Genomic DNA, 17008 nt, shown 5'->3' with positions numbered 1-17008 from the left:
TTGCTGCATCTGGGCCAGGACGGCTTGCCATCATTGATGGAACAATGAATTCAGAATTATACCAGTGAATTCTAAAGGAAAATGTCAGGACATCTGTCCATGAACTGAATCTCATGAGAAGGTGGGTCATGCAGCAAGACAAATGACCCTAAGCACACAAGTCATTCTACCAAAGAATGGTTAAAGAAGAATAAAGTTAATGTTTTGGAATGGCCAAGTCAAAGTCCTGACCTTAATCCAATGGAAATATTGTGGAAGGACCTGAAGCGAGCAGTTCATGTGAGGAAACCCACCAACATCCCAGAGTTGAAGCTGTTCCGTATGGAGGAACGGGCTAAAATTCCTCCAAGCCGGTGTGCAGGACTGATCAACAGTTACCGCAAACGTTTAGTTGCAGTTATTGCTGCACAAGGGGGTCTTGAATTTCCTCCATTTGTACACAATCTGTCTGACTGTGGATTGGTGGAGTCCAAACTCTTTAGAGATGGTTTTGTAACCTTTTCCAGCCTGATGAGCATCAACAACGCTTTTTCTGAGGTCCTCAGAAATCTCCTTTGTTCGTGCCATGATACACTTCCACAAACATGTGTTGTGAAGATCAGACTTTGATAGATCCCTGTTCTTTAAATAAAACAGGGTGCCCACTCACACCTGATTGTCATCCCATTGATTGAAAACACCTGACTCTAATTTCACCTTCATATTAACTGCTAATCCTAGAGGTTCACATACTTTTGCCACTCACAGATATGTAATATTGGATCATTTTCCTCAATAAATAAATGACGAAGTATAATATTTTTGTCTCATTTGTTTAACTGGGTTCTCTTTATCTACTTTTAGGACTTGTGTGAAAATCTGATGATGTTTTAGGTCATATTTATGCAGAAATATAGAAAATTCTAAAGGGTTCACAAATTTTCAAGCACAACTGTAACTGACCGTGAGTTGGCCTAGTGGTTAGCATATCCACCTCTTGACCGGGAGATAGCAAGTTCTACTCCCGGTCGGGTCATACTAAAGACCATCATAAAAATGGTACCTGCTACCGTCTGGCAAGGCACGCTGCAATACAGATGTGAGTGGGGGAGTCAAACTCTTGTGGTCACCAGAGGACACACTCCCCCACTGTAACCATAGCTGTATAGGTGAGAGGCCAAGGGCTATCGAGAAGGATATTGGCGCTGCATCCATACACCTCAAAGAGTTGGTTAGTACTGGGACAGGTGACTGCCTGGGAAGACCAGATTGTGGCGTGAAAGGGACTTTGACTTTTAATATATGTAATGAGAAAAAAAAAAAAAAACACTGAGCAACAAATGCCACATCGTAGGACTACCCAGAAAAATTCTCAGAGATGACAGCCATGGAATGGATAGCTTCGGGCCCATCAGAAGTGACTGGCTCAGAGATGGTACCTGGGAGATGACCCAAGACTCTCGTCAGGTGCTGCTGGACGTGGGCATTTGTGAATAAGCAAGAAGTTTAGGTTGGTAGAGGAGAGTCAACTCTATGAAAAGGTCCAAATCTGCCACTCAAGTGCGTTATTGGTATCATCACACAGTCAGAATATTATACATCATGTATGTATGTTGAGCTCGTTGACACCTACAAATATCTTGGTGGCCACCTTGAAGGTCAATATGGAGGCTACGTACAGGAAGTGGATGAGCAGGGTATATTTTTTAAAGGAATGGTTGAAGCTCAAGTATAATCCATCCTGGACGATGAATCACATCTCCTCCCTGACCTATTGGTCAAACAAAGGAGCACCTTCAAAATCAGACTCCATCAGTTCCGCAGTATTATGTGACCTTAAAAGGATAGTTCGGGATTTTTGACATGAATCTGTATGGCATCCCCATCAATAGTGTCGTGCAAATACACTGACTTACCCCTGACAGCATCCTGTGAGTCCAGTTCTTGTCCAGTTTTGGTCCAGACGAAAGTAGTCCGGCAAGTTTGTTGGGGTCACGAAAGTAAAACGTTTTTCGTCTCAAAACAGTATGTGTTCAAAAGAGTGATATATTTGCATCACAAAACCGTTGCCAAATAAAAAGTCAGACCTCGAAATCGCTTGGCACTATTTTCTCTCCCTTCTTATCACTGCGCGCTGCCGCCAGGTGACAGCCACGGCTGTTTCATTCATTGTTTTAGTGATGGGAATTTCGGCTCTTTTTCGGGAGCCGGCTCTTTTGGCTCTTCTTACTATAAGGAGCCGGCTCTTTCGGCTCCCAAACGGCTCCTGAGATTTTATTTTTGATTTAATTGCTGCAATTAACTAGTTAATTAATTACATTATTATTTATATTTTATCAATAGGATGTTTTCCATTTTATTTTTTAGTTTTTGTAGCCATTGTAAAGCTTTGTAAAGTACAGCAGTGTAACAATGTTCTAGCTATAGAAATAAAACTTACTTAACAATTAATAAATTATTTTCTCACAAACATAATGCAAAACTGTGTTATATTACCAATATAAAATACACAGAAGACATCAACTGTTTATCCTTTATGGCTTTATTTTACACTCGACCTTGAACAAAATGCCACAAAATAAATTATGAAGTATAAATCAGGCCTAAGAAACTATGAAGCAAAGTTGGAAATTATTTTAACAAACACAGAACAATGTGCAACAAAATATGTGGCACCTTGAGCGCATGTAAAAAGAGAAAAAAGTGCCGCACTCTGCTCCACCAGTAATGAGAAGCCGCTGGAACAGCAAATCTGCTCCTGTTATAATGACTGCTGTCTCGTTGTATACCGCAGATTAATCTGGCCATGCCAAGGCGGTTGCCGACCGAACCTGTCAATTTATGAGCGACAATTTATATCATGAGCTTTAGGAATTCACGGCAACAAAACAATGATCATGGTTGTCAAATAGACAATCATCCTTCAGCTGAGCTGAACTCTCTCTCTCTCTCTCTCTGTCTGAGGCACCTAAGGACAAAAAACTAATTCGGCTCCCCAACTCGGCTCCCACCGAAGAGCCGGCTCCCGTCGTTCAGTTCAAAGAGCTGGCTCTTTGAACCGGATCGTTCGCGACCGACACATCACTACATTGTTTACTGCTAGCAAAGTTAGCGACAACATGTCTGACTACGACGGTGAAATGTGTGCGGAGATTCAGCCACATCTTTGTTGCTACAGCCTGGATAGTTGCAAGTGCGCACCATTTTCACAAATATATTATTGTATAGGTTATAGAAGGTGATAAATTTGTCGCTGTTCTTGCTCTCAAATTAGCTTGTTCGCGCCGCTGATCTGAACTCCTAATCACTGCCAAACAATGGGAAAGGTGTTGATTCCTGCGCAGATGTCAACATGACAGCGCGCAGTGATACCGAGGGAGAGAAAATAGTGCCAAGCGATTGCGAGGTCTGACTTTTTATTTGGCAACGGTTTTGTGATGCAAATATATCACTCTTTTGAACACATACTGTTTTGAGACAAAAAACGTTTTACTTTCGTGACCCCAACAAACTTGCCGGACTACTTTCGTCTGGACCAAAACTGGACAAGAACTGGACTCACAGGATGCTGTCAGGGGTAAGTCAGTGTGTTTGCACGACACTATTGATGGGGATGCCATACAGATTCATGTCAAAAATCCCAAACTATCCCTTTAAGGCCATGGGGAAGCGAATGATGAGAGAAGCAGATTTGGGAGCAAAAGGTTACTGATTCGATTCCCTGGACCAACAGGAATGGCTGAAGTGCCCTTGAGCAAGGTGCCTAACCCCCAACTGCTCCCAAGGCTGCTCTGGGTATGTTCTATGTCGCTCTGGATAAGAGTGTCTGCTAAATGCCATTAATGTAATGTAATATCATATTGTCCATGATATCTTGGTACAATTCTCCCCCATGATAAGATTTCGTCATCCCACGATATACCTGATGACGTACTTATATATGCACCACAATGTGGGCATCTCATCGTCTCACACGTACAATGAGAACAAGCATGGCAGAAGTTGGAAGGTGGAGTTCCAATCATAGATGAAGAGGAAGAATTCATCCCCAAAACAGAAGCTTCCTCTGTAATATGAAAATGGTTTGGATACAAAACATCAGATGCGGATCAAATGTCTGATTTGTAAAGTGTATCAAAAACCCGTATCAATACATCAAATTTGTTCCACCAGCTCAAGCAAAAACATGGACCAGAACATGAGGAACGCCAGAAGTTTCAGCATGAGGAGAAAGTAATGTTAAGTAAACTCTGTTTATTCAGAAGAGTATTGTCAGCGGCACTCCCTATGATGAAAAAGTAAACGCTGGAACAAACTGACAGAAGTGGTGGCATCTTGCTTAGCCAAAGACGTTGCCAATCCGAGCCAATAACAAGGAGGGATTCAGGCTAGTGATCCAGAAAACGGGCCGTAGACACCCTTGTCCAGAGCGACGCATTTCAAGAAGGTTGATAAAAATCCCACTGAAGCTCTGGAGGAAAGTTTTTTTTTTTTTTTAGACAAATCACATGACTGATGACAAATGAGAGGCCTCACTTTCAGTCCATCCACATGACGGTTTCAGAAGGTTTGAAACTCCACCTTATATCATGGGTCATTAGTTGGATTAGTTGAGTGCCAGGACTTGACACGCGTTTTTATAGGCACATTTAAATAAATCCATGAGATTATCATGATAAATCAATACGTAGTGTTACCATGCTTCTATATTTACTGAAAGGCTGTATAAATAAGATGTGCTGAATCTTTATCTGAAGCAGATTCATCAACACTCTTGAGCAGTTACAAGTTTTAAGCCTTTGTCATATATCCCTTAGTCCAGGGGTTCTCAACCTTCTCTACTTTAAGGCCCACCTACTCATACTTGTAACGAGTCAAGGCCCATTAAAAAAAAAGATCCCAATTATTTTGGCTCATCTATTCTATTATAATCTATTGTAAAGTGCATTAATGGGACGCGACATCACTCCCCGTTACAGATGGGAGCCCAGGAATTAAATAACTGCAATAAAAACAAACTGTTATTGTAGGTTTTGTATTTAAAACTGTATGGATGCACCAGAAGCCAAACCCATGCATGCATGCAGGGGATTCTCAGTCAAAAGGGATTAATGATCCAAAAGTGGAGTCTGGTCCATTAACACAAGAACTTACTGCCATGTGTGTGTTCAGCAAACAAACAAGTTATTAAAACCAAGAAGTTCACTCAAAAGAAGTGGATAGAGAAACCACTCAATGGGATGAGATCCTTACACGCTAACAAAGAAGGATTTTTCCTGAGTTGGAAAATTATCCATCCGTTGAGTTCCCTGACATCTCAAACTACCTGGTGCTGCAGACATCATTCTACACGGACACGCAGATGAAAACCTGGAAGAGCATGGAGGAGAACAACTTTGTGTGTGTGTGTGTGTGTGTGTCTGGGCTAAAGATCTGGGGATCACGACGCTACAAGATAAATCCTGGATTGTTTTTGCCTGGGTAAGGAGGACTTTTAGGGCTTTTTGTATGTATCTTTCTGATGGTTGCTAGGACGCTATAATTTTTGAGTATCGGGTGTACACAAACCACAGCGACTCGATTCTCAATCCTCCCTGCTCTTCTCTTCCAACTAAATCATTCATGAAGATCCACAGAAACCCTTTTAAAGACCTGTGGATTACATACGCATTAATTTACAATATGATGATGATCAAACAGTGAACAAAAACCCATCCGAGGACTTAAGCATCTCCTGAACTTCAAAACATCACAAAACGGCGAGAAAAGTGATTTGTGAATCCAAACAAAATAAAATCAGAGGAATTTACAAACCTTTCACGAAGTGATCACTGCAAACTTGAGCGTTCTTCGACTCCGCTCCCTTCCATCACAGCGAAAGGTTCAAGAGCCACATCTCTTGTGTTTTGGTAAAATCCTTTGCTTCTTCACCCTTTTTTATTACTTCATGGGGAACCCCGAAGAAACTTTTCAGTTTCACAGTTTGATTTGAGCCCAAAACAACACAAGCATAGGGCATTTTAACAGCTAGCAAGGCACCCCAGTGATAGCAACGGTGTGTGAACAGTGAGCTCAGCTGACCACCGCTTCACATCTGGAATATCTAATGAGGCGGATGTGATGTCGGATGCAAGCCAGCAATTGTATCCTTCTAAAAATTAGCTTCAACTTGGAAAAAAAAAAATTTTGCAGCCCACTTATGGGCCGCAGCCCAGTGGCTGAGAAACACTGGATAAGGGATGGATGGATGCTTCAGTTTTAAGTAAATAAATAATGAATGTGTTCTCTTTAAATATGTTGTTTTCATATTCACGGCTCGAAACTCGTGGTGGTCCGGTCGCCTGAGGCGACTTAATTTGTCATTTGGCGGGTAATTCCTGTCACTAGCCAGCCCAGCTGGCTAGTTGAAAATAAAAAAATATATATATGAAGCGAAGATTCAGACACACCGTCAACTAAAGCCGCCACATATTAAGCGCGTGCCGTGTCTGTGTTAATCGGCAGGACGGAAAATACCGAAGAATTCCGAATCACATCGTGTACGAGTCAGGCTGTCGGTTTTTTCACTACTGCGCATGCATATAACGCATCTTGTTGAATATCGCGGTAATCACGTTATCAAATTCAACAGATGTGGCCACATTATCACCCATTTAAACATGTGTTTTTGTTGTTGTTTACATCTACATCTGCCAAAGCTACATTGCGATGTGGAATTTTCTGAAAGGCGTACAGAAACCGCCAGAGACGGGGACAAAGCGACCTCGGTCTGAAGAGGAGAAAAAGGCCGCCGATAAAGCGTACGAGAAGGAGGAACGATAAAGGACTTATAAGCAAACGTGGGAGCAGGGTAGGCCTTGGCTGCGATATGATTTTTATGGAATAATTAATTTTTTTCAAGTTGATTCCTAGTCAATATGAAGCTCCGAATGCTTTCTCTCTCATAAATGGTTAAATACAGAAAGCATGTTGGACATATTTTGGGTGCTATAGTCATGATAGTCAGTATATTTATTTTCAATACTCGTACACCAAGTTGCCAAGTTTTCCAGTATATTATTATTTGTTGATATTATATTATGGTGCTCTGTGTTGTTCTCATTTATGTATTTAACAACAGGATCAAAATACTCGGGTCTTGAAATAAATGCGCATTAGTCATGAACAATGGGAACGACTCTCTTTTGTGTTATTTTTGACAGAAGTAAAATTCATACATGAACAAATTTTGGTGAGTTGATTTTCTGTTTGGCGAGTTACTTTGGAAGGGAACGAGTCCGGCTGGCTGGTGAAAAAATATATTAATTTCTAGGCCTGATATGAATATCAATTGTAAGCAACAACATCCTATTAAGAAGAAAATATAATCTAATTATTGTTATTGAGAAAATCCCAGAAAGTATTGAGACATACACTACCGTTCAAAAGTTTGGGGTCACCCAGACAATGTTGTGTTTTCCATGAAAAGTCACACTTTTATTTCCCACCATAAGTTGTAAAATGAATAGAAAATATAGTCGAGACATTTTTCTGGCCATTTTGAGCATTTAATCGACCCCACAAATGTGATGCTCCAGAAACTCAATCTGCTCAAAGGAAGGTCAGTTTTATAGCTTCTCTAAAGAGCTCAACTGTTTTCAGCTGTGCTAACATGATTGTACAAGGGTTTTCTAATCATCCATTAGCCTTCTGAGGCAATGAGCAAACACATTGTACCATTAGAACACTGGAGTGAGAGTTGCTGGAAATGGGCCTCTATACACCTATGGAGATATTGCACCAAAAACCAGACATTTGCAGCTAGAATAGTCATTTACCACATTAGCAATGTATAGAGTGGATTTCTGATTAGTTTAAAGTGATCTGCATTGAAAAGAACAGTGCTTTTCTTTCAAAAATAAGCACATTTCAAAGTGACCCCAAACTTTTGAACAGTAGTGTAATTTTCTGTCAATACCACACAGCCCTAAAACAGACCTGCAGCAGGAGCAATGATGCACTCATGATCAAGTCCAGGTCGCTCAGAGAGCTCATCGTCAGCCTGACATCCTGCCTCAGAGAGCTCGGGCTGAGCGTCATGACCGAGGAGTTCTGTTGCTCGATCCCTTTGTGACCCATCCCAGTTATTCCACCAGAACCGGGCCGGCACTGAACCGAGCTTTAACCGCTTCCGGCCGATGGCTGGAGTGGAGTCAGCTTCATGAAAGCGCTGGCGACAAACAAACCGACTCCCTCGGAGTATCGTGAAGTCCGGACCTTCATCCCGGCGGACCGCTCGAACCCATCCGCTCCGTTCAGAACCGCTGTTCGGGAAGCCATGAAAACTCAGCTGCGGCTGCTTCTGTGTGTTTGTTTGACAGCCAGGTACAGAACAGGGACACTGAGATGTCGCCTCTGTTATTATTATTATTATTATTTCTTGCTGCATTAACCGGAAGTGAGTTTACACAACAACGAGTTTCCGCCTTCTCAAACCCGGAAGTGTGAAAAGAGCGAATCAGGAGAAAGCTGCCTTGGGCTTCATCCTTAGCTGCTAATAAACACTAATAATTTAACAAACACTGTTTAGTGACCATGAAACAAGCTGCACTTTCACACACCTCATCTCCGGCTTTAACACACACCTCATCTCCGGCTTTAACACACACCTCATCTCCGGCTTTAACACACACCTCATCTCCGGCTTTAACACACACCTCATCTCCGGCTTTAACACACAACCTCCAGCACAAACACAAACACACACAACTCTGGGCTTTCACAGGAGTTCAGCTTTTTCTCTGAACTCTATCCGCGTAACCCCGCCCAGGAGGATTTATTCCCACAGAGAGGAGAAGGACGGAAACCCTGCCGGTGAAACACACCAACAGGATCAATAAACCCATAGACATATAAACAGACGCCGCACTGATCTGGTGGCCCGTTGCTGGGATACGTCAGAGTGTCCGCCGTATTGGATGTGGCAAATCTTCCCCGTAAACCAATGCAAGTAAATGGACTGAACTTCATAAAGCCCCTTTCTACAATAATATTTAACTCGATGCCTTTTATTCACCCATTAAGACACACACGTATATATTTGGGAAACAAACAGGCATCAAAACAACACAACTTTTAATGTGATGGTTATAAATAGTGCGCGAAATACCCGTCAATATTAGCTCAGGTAAGCTAATCAGTTAGCATAGCGTAGCAAGCTACCAAAACCTGAGGCCACAATAAATAACCAACCGACAAGACTGAATATGATAAATGATGGAAATAGTGAATGAAAATAAAAATGTACTGTTTTATTTATTGAGTCAGCACACAGACCTGCTCTCGCTGAATAAAGTGAGCTGAATGAGCGCCAAACTGAGTTCGGCCAGGTTCTAACGCCATACCAAAACAAAACACATCACTGATTCCTTCCCATTCAGAAAGGTTAAAAACATTCATCACACGTTCAAAAACGCTCATCATAGTGTGGCGCTGTATTCTCTAATTCTCACCGCTTATAACTCTACACCTACCCGGTGGAGATGAGCTGGGAAACTGAAGACTGAAGGAACAGTTCCCTCTCTGAGCCTGACTGTCTGACCTGTTCGGTCCAAATCCTCCGTTCTGAAGTGTTCACTGCACTTCAGAAAAGCCTTCCCGCCACACAGCTGTCTCTCACTGCTTTTTCATGGCTTCATTTTTGGGAAACCTACATAGTATGTGAAAAGTTAGCTAAGCAACTAACAACAATCAGCGTAGTTACGAAGGAAATACTTCGTTGTTTGGAGACAGGTTTCACCGAGCGGCTATTATGCGCGAGACTTCATATTAGCCACAAAGTCAGAAAAATCTGTTCGTAAAATTACGTTATAATGACCAAATAAAATGAGAAGTATTTTTCCAGTCTCACCTGTGAAAGGTAATCCCATGTGAGCTCGTTTGGACGGTAAACCTGTTGGTGCAGTTAAACGCAGCACATGAATGAGGCATCTTTATTCTCGGCTACTGTCTAGATCAGGGTTTCCCAAAGTGTGGTGCGCGCACCCCCGGGGGTGCGCGAGCTGCCACTAGGGGGTGCGCAAGATAAAAAATGTAATGGCGATTTTTAACTCTTCTTCTACGCCGTAACAGTTCTGCAGTAGTTTGTGGCTTCATTCATTCATTCGCGATGCTCAACTGGTTGAAATCGGCAAAACTAAATGCGCCACCACAAATCAGGGATGAAGGAGGAGAAACCCCAACAGATAGGGAGGAATCGGGGGCAATTGGTGAGGAGGAGAGAAGAGAGGGAAACGGGATTGCAGCAGATATGCTCCTTAATTGTTGTATCTCTTTAAAATGCATATGTTCATAATTATCATTGCTATTTTTACTGTTATTACATGTTAACTTTTTTGCAAATTAAATTCATTCTCAATTCATTTTCATAACCTTGTAATGACAGGGTTGTGTTGCTAGTGTTTTAAACACGGATGAAAATCATATATTTTCCCCGTATCTGGCTGGTAGACGACATGCCTCGATGTGATCTCCCTTTGGAATGAATTTGCGCATTTACCGTGTTGCAACGTTTTAAAACTGTTACATTTCAATCAAATTCTATCTAATTCAAATACGAGAGCGCATAATATGTTAATGTGATTCGATGTTCTCGTTCGAGCACGACGTGCTGCCTTTTTTTTTTTTCACTTTTGTGGTTTCCTGCAGGTGTGGCAAACGATGTTTGTTATCATTTTAGCACAATTAAAGATGCTGCCTTTATAAGAAAGCGTGTGTTTTTTTGAAACTGGGGAACTGGGGGTGCGTCAGCCTGGTTGGAGTATAGAAGGGGGTGTGCGGCCAAAAAAGTTTGGGAACCGCTGGTCTAGACGCTATACCAGAGACGGCTGAAGAATCTCCACTTTGCCACATCCAATATGGCGGCGAGGATGACGTATGATTCTACGCAGAAGACAGCGTCTATGTTTATATGTCTATGAATAAACCCTCCAGCTGCTGCTTCTTCTGTGGTGAGTTTCGGTTTGCCTAAGAGTTCTTGTTCACAGCGCCGCCTACTGGAGACCTCTGTTCATCACAGCACAGACACACAACCCGTCCACTGCTCTCCGGTTCCGAGTCGTGGGTCATGGCGGTGATGATTTATTACATTACACACCCTGCTGGGGGGGGGTGAGATGCGTGACGCGCGCCCTGCTGGGGGGAGGGGGGGGGGGGGCGAGATGCGTGACGCGCGCCCTGCTGGGGGGGGGGGGGGGGGATGCGTGACGCGCGCCCTGCTGGGGGGGGGGGGGGGGGGCAGATGCGTGACGCGCGCCCTGCTGGGGGGGGCCAGATGCGTGACGCGCGCCCTGCTGGGGGGGGCCAGATGCGTGACGCGCGCCCTGCTGGGGGGGGCCAGATGCGTGACGCGCGCCCTGCTTGGGGGGGGGCAGATGCGTGACACGTGCCCTGCTGGGGGGGGCCAGATGCGTGACGCGCGCCCTGCTGGGGGGCGGGCCAGATGGTGGCGGTGTGAGTTTCCTCAGCAGCGCCTCCTGGAAACTGACCGCACCGACAGATGTAAACAGTGCAACCGGAAGCGTGCGGGCGCCAATACTTTTTCCACACCAGAAGCACGAGAGAGCCAATACTTTTTCACACAGGACACCATCTCTTACCCAGTTTAACAAAAATTAGATTACACTCGGAATAATAAATCATAATTGTTAATAATAAAAATGCAAGTATGTATTATTTATAGTATTTATTATAAATCGATATATTATTTATAACAATAGCTAATTTATTATTATTTTCATACTTTCATTTTTTTAAATTCTATTTATTACACTATTTTACTCCTTTTCTTTTTACTAGGAATGAAGGAAACTTTATGTTTGAACATTAACTGAAGATTTGTATCTGCGGGATGTGATGCATCGTGCTGCAGTCGAGGGATCGGCTGATTAGAGAACAACATCAAACTGCTGCAGGTGGATGGAGGGGTGAAAGAAAGAAAGCACAACTTTCACACATCACACACTTGTGAAATTTCCTCTCTGCATTTAACCCATCTGAAGCAGTGAACACATACACACACACACACACGTGAGCAATGAGCACACACACACACACACACACACCCACAGCAGTGGGCAGCCATGCTAACAGCGCCCGGGGAGCAGTCGGGAGTTCGGTGCTGCGCTCAAGCGTACCTCAGCCCAAGGCCGTCCCATATTAACCTAACTGCATGTCTTTGGGGGAAACCGGAGCACCCGGAGGAAACCCACGCGGACACGGGGAGAACATGCAAACTCCACACAGAAAGGCCCTCGCCAGCCCCGGGGCTCGAACCCGGACCTTCTTGCTGTGAGGCGACAGCGCTAACCACTACACCACTGTGGTGTTCCAAATAAAAGTGGCCAGTGAGTGTAGCTTAGATCTGACTGGATCTCTCCGTTTATTTGTCCTGATATATGACCTGTACAGACAAGGGCGTAGGTTTGGTTTTAACATTGGTGGGGACATAAACCCAATGCCTTGGATAAGATGCCATTGTAATGTATTTATTAGCAGTAAGGGGAAACTCTTTTCCTCGAGTGACTTACACTTTGTTTTGAAAAATTGCTGCAAATGTCCAGCTTCTTTTCTTTCCTGACCTCTCGCTCGAAGATCTCTTCGCCATTCACTCTACAACGTTCGCATGAGAAAAGTTTTTCGCCACCGCTTTCAAATGAACCGCCTCGAAAACCAATCAGCTCAGCGGATGTGTGGACTCGGTATGTGATGTTTTCAAAAAAGAGGCGGAGTCACCAAACATTTCTGATCCAGAAGGCGGAGTCTGTTCTGCTTATTACGTGAAAATGTTTGATTTGATTAAAAGGTGTCTGGGCCTCGAACAATGTCCACATCACCATCGGGTTGTTGTTGTTGTTGTTGACACGTGTCATGCTACCCGAACTCGGTCAGGGCTCTGCAGGTCTTAACTTTAGCGGGCTGCTAAAGTTTGCAGGCACTTCACAAGCAAGACTCGGTGCAATATTAGCCAACATTAGCACAATCTGATATGATTTAATAATGTCTTTGTGACCTTAACGAACACCAGTTGTTGTAGTATGAAGTCGGATTGTTATTTACACGCCACACAAACTCAGAAAACAGTCATATTCGAATGTTGTCGTTTTTACAGACTGAATACAAACTGTTGTTAACTGATTCATTTTCCGAGCTAATCTAACACTACATTCCTCAAGGACAGTTTGCTAGTGAGCAGCCGCTCACCACTGCAACCGCACTTGCTAACTGACATGGTAGCCAAAAAGCTTGCCGTTTTCGTGACCACGCCCCCAGAGTGAATATTCATGAGCGAATTTTGCGTGGTGTTTTGCCCAGTGGAAACCTACAGGAACCCTTTGTGTACCGCGCATGGAGCGGGATTTTTTTTTTCTTCAATCAGAAATATTGGTAGGGACACGCCCACACCCAATTCTACGCTTATGTGTACAGATTTTACATTTTATGGTAAATGTGCATAAATCTTTACTGCCAAAATTTTGTACCACGTTAACCAAAATATTTTGTGAAATTTCAAGGTTTGGTTCACAGCTGTTACACACGATACAGTTAATGCGGTCTAATGCTCTCCGATTACGATTTACATAACCGTAATCATAACCATGTGAAATGTGAGGAGTAGACGGGCGTTCATGACTGCTGCTGCTCTTCTTGTGTCTTTTTTTATGTGAATGAAATGTAACGCGATCTTTAATGAGAGGGTTAAAGTGACAGCGTTACCACAAACTGTCGCTGTACAGATGCTGCCTTCATCATCAGACTCTTCCTCTTTCACAAGCATGATTTGAAATTCTTCATTCTGTTCATCCACAGGGCTGCGGTGTACCACAGGGATGGATGTTTCTTCACCTGAAATTCCATCATTTATAGTTAAATATTTCCATTTCAATTCAAGCGCAAAAAGAATAATAAGTGGAGGAAGAAACCGTGCTGTGGTAGCTCAAAAACAACGTCTAATTAAAACTAAATGTGTTCCAGGGATCATACTGTAATACAGACTTTTTTTCTTACAGTGGTAGTCTTCATCTTCAGGTTCTTCCTTTACTACAGGTTTCTGTTCATCCACAGGTGTGATGGCTCCCACAGCGCTTGATGTCTCACCACCTGAATTAAAAAAAACAACAGTCATTTAAAGAAAAATATGGAGTACAAAACACAAGCACAGCTCGATCCATCACTTTACTCATCCCAGAAGGGAATTCATCTATTACAGCAGCACAGAGACTTAGAAGTATACTGAAAGTCATAATGTTATACAACCCCGATTCTAAAAAAGTTGGGACAAAGTACAAATTGTAAATAAAAACGGAATGCAATGATGTGGAAGTTTCAAAATTCCATATTTTATTCAGAATAGAACATAGATGACATATCAAATGTTTAAACTGAGAAAATGTATCATTTAAAGAGAAAAATTAGGTGATTTTAAATTTCGCATCATAAAACGGAAGATACGACAAAAAAGACCTAAGACAGTTGAGCAACTAGAATCCTACATTAGACAAGAATGGGTTAACATTCCTATCCCTAAACTTGAGCAACTTGTCTCCTCAGTCCCCAGACGTTTACAGACTGTTGTAAAGAGAAAAGGGGATGTCTCACAGTGGGAAACATGGCCTTGTCCCAACTTTTTTGAGATGTGTTGTTGTCATGAAATTTAAAATCACCTAATTTTTCTCTTTAAATGATACATTTTCTCAGTTTAAACATTTGATATGTCATCTATGTTCTATTCTGAATAAAATATGGAATTTTGAAACTTCCACATCATTGCATTCCATTTTTATTTACAATTTGTATTTTGTCCCAACTTTTTTGGAATCGGGGTTGTAGAATCCAGAGAAATCTCCATATGTAAGGGGCAAGGATGCAAACCAACCATGAACACCCAATGTGGATGTATTGGTGCCCATGGTAAGAGTAAGTTGAACATCTGTGAAGTCTCTGTTCATGCTGAAAGGTACATCCAGGTTTTTGGAGCAACATATACTGCATCCAGACGACACACCCACTTATTCCAGCAAGACAACATCAAACCACATTCTGCATATGTTACAACAGCGTGGCTTCACTCTAAAAGAGTGCAGGTGCTAAACTGGCCTGCCTGCCTCCCATTGAAAATGTGTGGTGCATCATATGAAGTGCAAAATATGTCAGAGACCCTGACTGTTGAACAAGAATGAGAGAGAATTTCACTTTCAAAACTTCAACAAATTAGTGTCTTCAGTTTCAAAACACTTACTGAATGTTGTTAAAAGAAACTGTGATGTAACACAGTGGTAAACAAGCCCCTGTCCCACCTTTTTTGGAACATGTTGCAGGCATCAAATTCAGAATGAGTGTATACTTACAAAAAAACCAAAGTTTCAGTTTGAACATTAAATATCTTGTTCAATAGAATATCGGTGGAAAAGGATTTGCAAGTGTGGAGGATGTGAATCTCTAGGATTAGCAGTTAATTTGAAGGTGAAATCAGAGTCCGGTGTTTTCAGTCAATGGAATGACAATCCGGTGAGTATTTGCCTTGTTTTATTTAAAGAACAGAGGTCCATCAAAGTCCGATCTTCACAACATGTTTATCCGTAGGCGCTAAAGAAGGCAACTGGACTTGCTTAAAATCCTTGAAGAGATTTCACCTCTCATCCGAAAGGCTTCTTCAGTTCTGTCTGATGAGTGGGGAGTTCCAGGTATTTATCCTCTAGTGGACCAAAAGCAACCCTAAGGAGAGTTGTTGAGGTCACATGGGTCATTAACCCTCTCAGTCATCCTGTAGGTGTTTGGGTCACTGGAGGCCAGGTGTGAACGGTGTTAGCAGCCTCAAGGGTCATTAGGGTGATCTGTGGGTCATTGGCTCTCTCTGCCATCATGTGGGTCATTGAAGTCAGCTGAGTTTTGGTGTGGATGTGTATTCAGTTTTCTGGGACATTTGCCAAGGGCTGCATTGTAGGTGGCTGAGAAGTGGGGTCTCAGATCACCTCCTCTGTTCAGCGATGGTCATTCCAGGTTGATTAAGATGGCTTCTTTTACTCCTCTTTCAAACCACCGGTCTTCTCTGGCTAAAATGCGTACATTGCAGTCCTGAAACAAGCATCCTTTGTTATTGAGATGAAGATTGACTGCAGAGTCCTGGTTTAAGGACCTGGCTCTCCTGTGTTGAGCCATGAAGCAGTTGTTTTGCTTTCCCAATGTACAGGTCTGTGCATTCCTCACTGCAATGAATTGAATACACCATGTTGTCCTGTTTGTGCCTAGGTATTCTGTCCTTAGGGTGGACCAATTTCTGCCTCAGAGTGTTACTGGGTCTGAAGTGTACAAGGATGCTGTGTTTGTAGAAGATCCTCCTGAGTTTCTCAGATAGTCCAGAAATGTAGGGAATGACAATGTTCTTGCGTTTGTTGCCGTTTTCTTCCCTGTCTGTTAGGTTTCTTTTTCCTGGTCTTGACGAAAGCCCAGTTGGGATACCCGCACTTCTGAAGTGCTTCCTTGAGGTGTTTTTGCTCCTTCTCTTTTCCCTCTACCGTTGTAAGAACGTTTGGAGCCTGGTGATGTAAGGCCCTAATGACTCCCAATTTGTGTTCCAGTGCGTGGTGAAAGTCAAACAGTCGGTAGTGGTCTGTGTGTGTGGGTTTCCAGTAGACCTCGATGCGAAGGCTTCTGTCTTGTTCAATGTGCACGCTGTAGTCCAAAAAGTGACAAAATACAAGGCTTTTGCAAAGTTTGTGTGTTACTAATGGCCCTTTTCCACTACCCTTTTTCAGCTCGCTTCAGCTCACTTCAGCCCGACACGGCTCGCGTTTCGACTACCAAAAACCAGCACGACTCAGCTCGCTTCAGCCCTGCTTAGCCCCTAAAACTCGCACCGTTTTGGAGTGGGGCTGAAGCGAGCCAAAGCGAGCCGAGTGAGGCTGGGGGCGTGAGCAGACACTCCCCTGTGCACTGATTGGTGAGGAGGAGTGTCCTCACATGCCCACACACGCCCCGCGAGCGCGCTGGGATC

The 17008-nt window shown here is 43.1% G+C and overlaps 1 protein-coding gene across 3 annotated transcripts in view; it reads right to left on the bottom strand.

Annotated features, from left to right (window-relative positions):
* The window catches only part of LOC132883068 (zinc finger protein 239-like), a 39066-nt gene that overhangs the window by 17539 nt on the left and 4519 nt on the right, over nt 1-17008 (bottom strand). For all 3 annotated transcript variants that reach the window (XM_060916226.1, XM_060916225.1, XM_060916227.1), the window contains 2 exons: nt 14023-14115; nt 13732-13860 (listed from right to left, as the gene is read on the bottom strand). In XM_060916226.1, the coding sequence (XP_060772209.1) occupies nt 13732-13860; nt 14023-14115 (222 nt within the window). The remainder of the gene's footprint in view (nt 1-13731; nt 13861-14022; nt 14116-17008) is intronic.

The sequence above is a fragment of the Neoarius graeffei genome, chromosome 3, assembly GCF_027579695.1.
Source record: "Neoarius graeffei isolate fNeoGra1 chromosome 3, fNeoGra1.pri, whole genome shotgun sequence".
Classification (NCBI taxonomy): domain Eukaryota; kingdom Metazoa; phylum Chordata; class Actinopteri; order Siluriformes; family Ariidae; genus Neoarius; species Neoarius graeffei.
The sequence above is the reverse complement of the archived record's forward strand: the minus strand, read 5'-3'. Positions and strand labels throughout refer to the sequence as shown.